We start from the raw sequence: 7,835 nt of genomic DNA, 5'->3' as shown, positions 1-7,835 counted from the left end.
TGCCAGTTTTTATTCCCCGGCCAAAGGTCGGATACTTTTCTCACAGGCCTCGTAGACCTAGAATAAACAAGCTGAGTTTTCTTTGAAGTATAATTGTTTTTATACTTACCTATTGACATTTTGAGACATCTGTAAAGATTAAATAAGAGAGTGGTCATGTTTTTTGTCATGAATAAGTAATGTATGATTAATATATCATATTAACATGAAAATTACTTCTAAGAAACTGAAATTGTAAGATGAAGAGGCTTTGCATTAAAGAATTACCAAATAAATAAAAGTTAATTACTTTTACTAGTCAAACAATCTAGGATCAAATAGACATAATGAATTAATCCTGTTTGTTTAACCAGGTACATCATAAAGACACAATGAATAGTTCTTAGCAATTGAGCTAAACAAGGCTAAAGATGTAAGGAATTGATCATCCAAATTGCGAAAATGAAGACATGATAACTGACATAAGGAATTAATGCACTAGTTAAGTAAAAGGTCAACAGAAATAATTAATTTCATTAAACAAACAGTAGCAACTAAATCCTATGTGTAAAGAATTCTGTCAGAATGGGACATTTGTTATCACCATATGCTTTTAAAGAGTGACCCAATGAGCTTTGTAGTTTGACTTTGTGGTTGAGAAGAATGTGACTAGGGAAAGACATTTATACAACTAAAATATGGTAACTCTGTGCATTCCTCACAAAACCTCGTAAAATTTTGTTAAAGTTTAAGTATTTTATATACAAAGAATGATATCATTCTAATTACATCTTTCTAATAAAAATGTTGTTTATCTATAGTAGTTAATCATACCCACACTGTTAAAGTAGTTTGAGTGCAAGGTGATTTTTAGTATAAAAATACTTGTCTTCATCTTATAGCTTTCATATTTCTTTAACATTTCCTAAATTAGTATTAACATTTTTAAAGGTAAATGTTTATATGTTGTTTTTCAAATCACTAACTCTAGCTATTATCATCAATGTACAATGCAATGAAATGATTAAAATTAAGAAATAAAAAAAAAGTGTGTACCTTTTAATTTTTTGTGGAATATCTTTACAGATGTTGTTTTGCTTATATTTGTCATTTCAGGTCTTTTCCTTTTCATATATAATAAATTTTAATCTTTTATTTTCCATTCTTGTTCTTTACCACTTATTACTCATCTTCGAGGCATATTGCAGTTTCTTTGAGAGACATGCTCATACTTTTGTGTACTGGGAAATATATATGCCATCTGCAGTGAATGGGTTAAAGTGGTACCTGCTGCAAAAGGGTTAGTCTTTTTCAAACTGAAAACGTCATCTAGAGATTGTAAACACCATATAATACTCTTAACAAGCTAGTAAGTTAAGAAAATCCTTTTCTGAATATATCTTGATAATTATTAATTAATTAATTACCAATTATATTTGAAATTATAACTGACAATGGATTAACATAGTGCTCTCAGTTATTGGCTTAATGAGCTAGATCAAGTTAATTCCAGGCTTGCAAAGTGATTTCAAGTCATTTTATAAACATATTAGAATATACTTTTTTTGTATACAGAGTTCAATTTAACATGTTTATTTATCTTATGGAAACATTGTTACAAGCCTATTATTAAGAAGCAGCTAAAGTATATAGAGCATGATGTTCATTGAAAATACAGGCTTCACCTTCAGTACTATTATGTAAAACTTGTTTCAAAATGCTGCATATTTCTGTTAGGTGATTAAGTGGTACATTATATTGATAAGTACTGATTAAGTTTTAATTTGAGAATTTTTCACTAGTTGTTAGAATTCAGTGAATATTATAATCACTTGGATGTACTTAATTAGAACTAGTATTTTTTTCCCATACAAGAGAAAAAGTTTAGCAGATTTCTTTTGAATATTTCTATAATGATATAATTACATTCTGTTATATACCTAATTTTATATCTATATGACAAGAAGAAAACATGTTCTTTAGCAAAATTTGCTATGTGAAAGTTATTATTGCATAGCTATTTTCTAGTTAAATGCAGCAATTTTTGAAGTACCCACATACCGTGTTTTATTAATTATGTTTAAGGTGTTTTAGAGCTAGAGATGTTTCAAATAATGAAAGCACATGTGTATTTATTGGCTTTTTATTAAATATTGAAGTCATTATATATATCTATAAATGATTGGCAACATCATGTAATAAACTTCAGTGTTTGTACATTTTAGAATTTATGAATTGCTTGATATGTTTAACTAATGTAGACTAATAGGTTAAACAGTGCTTGTCTTAAAAATTAGACTTGCTATGTGTATGGAAGAAGGGTTATAGAGTTGTAAAAAAGACACACTTTTTGGCATTGCTATATTAATTAATTTTTACTGGTTTTGAGGAATTTTAGCCATTATTAGTCACCTTGGACAACGGTAAACCTTGATAATGTTCTAGTTCTACCTTTAAAGAAAATGTCTTAGAGTGAACAAGGTGTTATGTATTTAGTTAGATGGAAAAATATCAATAAAACTGACTTGTACAAAAAACCTACAGACAGACCACAATACCTTCACTAATAGTTAAAAGTTGTCATCCCTCTCACACTAAACAAAACATTATCTACAGTCAATCTCTTAGAATAAAGAAAATATGCTCAGATGAAACAGACTACAGAAAACAAACCATGTTACAAAAAGGATATAAAGATACCAAAATCAACAGACAAATTGTAAAGCTAACAACACTCAGCAGAAAAACATTCTAAATCAGAGCAATACTAAACTTTCAAATAGATTTCCTCTTATTATTACCTATCAGTGTAAACTCAGAAATATTTCACTATTTCTGAAAAAACATTTTTATCTCCTACAACTGAACGATCACCTTAAACAGATATTTCCTGAAGTTTCCGTTGTCTTCTTCCGAAAAAGCAGAACTCTAAAAGATATCCTTGTTCACATAAAAGTGAATTACATCCCACCCAAAAATGTTTGTCGTCCATTGTTAAACCTGCAAGTTCATAAAAACCACTGACTCATTTTCTGAGAATCACAATCAATGACACTTTAAAATATCCAATGAAATCACTTGTGAAACAAAAACACTATTTACTTTATACAGTGTAAAAATGCAATTACCAATATGTAGGACATATACAAACAACTCGCAGAGAAAGTTTCAACAACCATAAATCTTCTATTAAAAAGATTTCCCCGTTGCTCAAAACTTTAACCAACCTGGCCATACCATTAACTATGTTACTCTTATCAGTATTGAAACACGATTCAAAACTAAAGCAGGTAGAGAAATAAAAAAAGCTTATTGGATTGCAAATCTAAACTCTGTTCAACCTTTTGGAATTAATCTAGATCCTGGAATCAGTGATCTCTGTTCATTGGTTTCATCTCTGTCAGAAAAACAATTTTTATTCTTTGCATATTTTTTTCATGTAATGTGAATGCTGAATTTCCTAAACTTAATATTTATTTAAGATAATTTTGTATACCTGTTTTTATAAATTGATTAGCATAACATATCTTTTTCAATGAGTCTCCAGGTGCCATATTTTACTTAAACAATTAATTATATTTTAAAATGTACATATATTTATCAATTTCTAAAGTCAAATATCTCTAACACCTTTCCACATACACCCTCACCATTGGCTACACTGTACCGGAAATGAGATGCTTACAACAGCACATAGAGAAATAGACTAAACATTTCCTCAAAAAACTGGATGACATCACTATACTCTCTTTATATATACCACTCATTCGATTACACCACAATTCCCAGTTTGCCCCTGAAGAAGAAAGGTCCACCTTTCGAAAGCACTCGGGTTATATGGTTTTTATTCATTTCTATCAAGACTTCTTGAACCTGTGTGTTTTTCTAACATTATGAATCAATAAAAACCTATACTAAACATTAAGGATGATAAGTATTTAAATTCCAGGAAATGTGCTTTATTTATTTCAGTGTTTATTTATTTTTACCTGGAAAATATTAGTATATTACCTTAAAAATAAAAAAAACAGGCCAGACTTCATAGACATTTAGACAGGTAGGTAATATAAGGAATCCTAACTATGTGTAAGATAGTTAATCCCATGATACAGTAACAGCAACGTTTATAGTAGAGAAGCTCTGATTTTAATATTTACAATGTTTTGACCCATAGTATTCAGTCATCATCAGGTAAGAGTTACATTTGAAAAGAATGTTGAATGTAACTCTTATTTGATGATGACTTGATATTATGGGTTGAAACATTTTAATTATTAAAATCAGAACTTGACTACTGTACAAGTTTCTGTTACATATATTTTTGAATTAATTATTTAATTCAGTAGATTCCTCAGCAAATGTTGTGTGTAAGATAAGTGTAATTTGCTTTAATTATAATAAAGCTATAAGTTTTATGTGGCACATGAAGGGACAGATGCAAAGTTGTAGTTGACTTCAATGTATTTTTAGCCTTAGAAACCATATTTTATCAGTTAGCTGTCTGAAGAATTACCACACACATTTTTCTAATTACTTTTAATACTGTATAAGTTCAAGAAGAAGATCAAGATGAATAAATTCATTGTATAATCTCAATCTGAGATGAGTGGGCTATATCAGTGTTTTTCTTTTCAAACTAGCATTACATGTGTATGATTGCTTGTTACAGAAAAGAGCATTTTAGAGCTGTAAAGTATTTTTCTGAAGTTTTACAACTTCTTTCAGACAGCATATGATAAAGTGCTGAAAGCAAAGAAAGCCCATGAGCTGAGAAATGCAGAATTAGACAGTAAAAGAAGAAAATTAAAAAAAGGTTTGTTTTTTTTTTCTCCTCAGAAAAAGTGCATCTATAAAAGAATATTTTCATGTACTCTATTATGTTGGATATTGATACTTCAATTAATTTTATAAAGATAACATTTTTTCTCCCTTTTTGAGAACTTACAATAAATATTTATCATTTTTTACAAAATTTCTCAAATGTTGTTTTTGTTTTGTTGTCTGCATAATATCAAACAGTTGTTTTCAACAGTATCTTGTCCAACTTAATCAAATTGTTTAACTGTGGACTGATGTTGTATTGGAGAACTAATGTTTACAATAATTCTGAAGTTACTGTTTATATCTTCATGAAATTTGAGTATCTTTTAGTGATTGTGAAAAGTACGTTTTCCCGTTTTCCACAAAAATCAGAACGTTTAATAAAGCATTTGAACTAATGAATTGTATTTGAATTTATTGAGTAATTCTGATTCAGATTCTGAATAGTCTGAGTGCAGTGTAATTTTTGTGCAAAGAATAAATATACTTTTTGCATCCTACAGTTTTCATATTTCATTTGCTTAACTTCTAGAACCTTCTGAATGAATATGAAAAGATTTTCGATAAAACTTTATACGTTATCTGTTATTTTGTCTATCCTGACACTAACTGTAGTGAAATCATCATTCATGATCAATGTACAATGAAATTAAAAGTTGAAAAGTTCAAAATAAGATTAACAGTTTCTTTCTACTTTTTCTTTTGATGCATAATTTTCTTTCTTTCGTGTCATTATTACCTTCAAAATTTCAACTGTTAACCTTTTAATATCTATTTGCTGTAAATTTATGGTTTTATTGTTTTATTTTGTACCTATTTGTACCTCCTGTCAAAAAACAATGAACACTGTGAGAGGTGAATAGCAGTGAGTTGTAAATATTATGAGTGAAATTTGTGACCTGCATGACCTTTGGGAGTGCAAGTCAGAACTGAGTTAAGTCTCAATTTTTTCTCAAAGCTGGTTCTTCAAATAAAAATTCTTGGATCTTTCAACTATAGGTTTTAGAACACAAAACATATACAAAGGTGTAGAATAGAATATCCTAAAACAACTATAATTTAACTGGCTTTCTAACTCAGCAGTACATTTTGGAGCTTATGGTGGAACTACATGTTTTGGTTCATTTTCTTCCACTGGTACAGTACCAACATGTCAGGCTCCATTCTGATAATTCAACTGTTGTGGCCTATATCAATCACTATGGGAACACCTGTTACTCTTTCCTTTGTGGTCAAACATTGAACTCCTTTATAGGGCCCACACACTGCAGATAAATTTCATTGTGTATTATGTTATGGGTTCTTTTTGCCATCTAGCAGATCATTTTTCAAGACCCAACCAAATTTATCCCATGGAATGGTTTCTCAACCCTCAGGTTTCAGGTGGCTATGCAAACAGTGGGGTACTCCTCATCTGGATGCTTTGCCACTTTACTCCAACACCAGATTACTTCTTTTTCTAGTCTCTGGTTCCTCATCCTTTGACCCTGACAGTGGATTTTCTCAGTCTGAACTGGATCAGCCAGTTCCATCTATGTACCTTCCAAAGTCATTGAGCATCTTATTTGTGCGGTTCTTCAGGATTGATTTTTCTTACTCAAAACTTTAGCGGCTTGTGAAGGTCAATCTTCCTTCTTGTCTTTTTCTCTTCTGTCCCCTTTCAACCATTATTCCTGGTCTACTCCAGATAAATTGCTATGTCCAGGATATGCTCCTCATTGTTCCATTGCCTGCATGGTCTCCTTTAGTGGATCCCGTTTCATTCCCTGGCACCACTAATCTGTACGTGGCCTTACTTCTTCTACCCTTATGATTTGGGATTGTGAACTGCTTCAATTAGTCTTTTCCTCCCAATCATTTTCCTTAAGGTCTGGCACCTTCCCTTTTTCCAGAAGTCTCACCTCCATTGTCCATTAGAGGAAACTCTTCAGTCAGGCATGTAGACTACTTCTCTTACATTCATCTCCCACTATCTTTATTGAGTAGCTGTTTCTTCCTTGTCGAGGTACCATCTTCTGCCTGTTGCTATCTATCAAACTTCGGTGCAGCTATAACTGGGTCAGGTATCTTTTCTATATATATATTTATATATATATATATTTCCTTCCAGGGACATGTCCCATTTAGAATTCAGATCCCACTCAGTACCAAGCATTGTTTATCCAAGAATGCTTCCTATATCTCAAATCTGCACTGTAAGGCCAAAAGGAAATAATAAAACACTATATCCATGGCAAATAACACACTCTGTTGAAATATAGTGTTCTGCAAGATCTCCAGTAGGTTTCTCCCTATGATATATTTGATTCTTTAATATGCCCATTCTGGACTGCACTAACTCATGGATGTACATGAGTTGTAGTTCGTCCTTCGAAGTTCGAAGAAGACCACGACATCATATGGTCTATCTGTGGATATGGAGATGGCTCAGGAGTCCTGTCCGAGCCAGGAAGCCTCGACCACATTCCCGGCATATATGGCTTGGTGTCCCGTTCTGAGTCGACCGCACCCGATCCTTCCGAGCTGCACGCTTCCCCTCGGCAACCAATCGACGTTTACATTCTACTGTCACCAAACCCTGCCGGACCTTCGTTCTCCAAAGAAATCTATCCTGGGCGAGCGACTCCCAGTTCACATGGTTGATGTCGAACTCTTGCAGGGATAGTTTTAAACAGTCTTTAAAACGTTTCTTCTGTCAATCCAACCGATCGTTTACCTTCACTAAGTTCACCATAGAGAACTTGCTTCGGTATTCTATCAGCTGGCATTCTCACGAGGTGACCGGCCCATCTGACTTGTGCTTTCTGGAGAAGCGTGTATACACTAGGGACACCAGCACGTTTGAGAACGTCTGTGTCAGGAACTCTGTCTTGCCATTTAACATGGAGGAGCCGGCGGAGACAGCATAGATGGAAGTGATTAAGCTTTCTGGCGTGCCTCTGATACACAGTCCATGTTTCACTGCCATATAGTAGGATGCTCAATACCACCGCCCGATAGAACTTCAGCTTGGTGGTTAGTCTGAGCACTCTACG

General features: G+C 32.5%; 1 protein-coding gene across 2 annotated transcripts in view; it reads left to right on the top strand.

Annotated features, from left to right (window-relative positions):
* The window catches only part of LOC106459448 (dnaJ homolog subfamily C member 17-like), a 154,865-nt gene that overhangs the window by 72,242 nt on the left and 74,788 nt on the right, over window positions 1–7,835 (top strand). For both annotated transcript variants that reach the window (XM_013919070.2, XM_013919067.2), the window contains exon 4: window positions 4,705–4,792. In XM_013919070.2, coding sequence (XP_013774524.2) covers window positions 4,705–4,792 — 88 coding nt within the window. The remainder of the gene's footprint in view (window positions 1–4,704; window positions 4,793–7,835) is intronic.

This window comes from Limulus polyphemus, unplaced genomic scaffold, assembly GCF_000517525.1.
Source record: "Limulus polyphemus unplaced genomic scaffold, Limulus_polyphemus-2.1.2 Scaffold610, whole genome shotgun sequence".
In the NCBI taxonomy this organism is placed as follows: Eukaryota; Metazoa; Arthropoda; class Merostomata; order Xiphosura; family Limulidae; genus Limulus; species Limulus polyphemus.
This window is presented reverse-complemented; position numbering and strand designations above follow the sequence as displayed.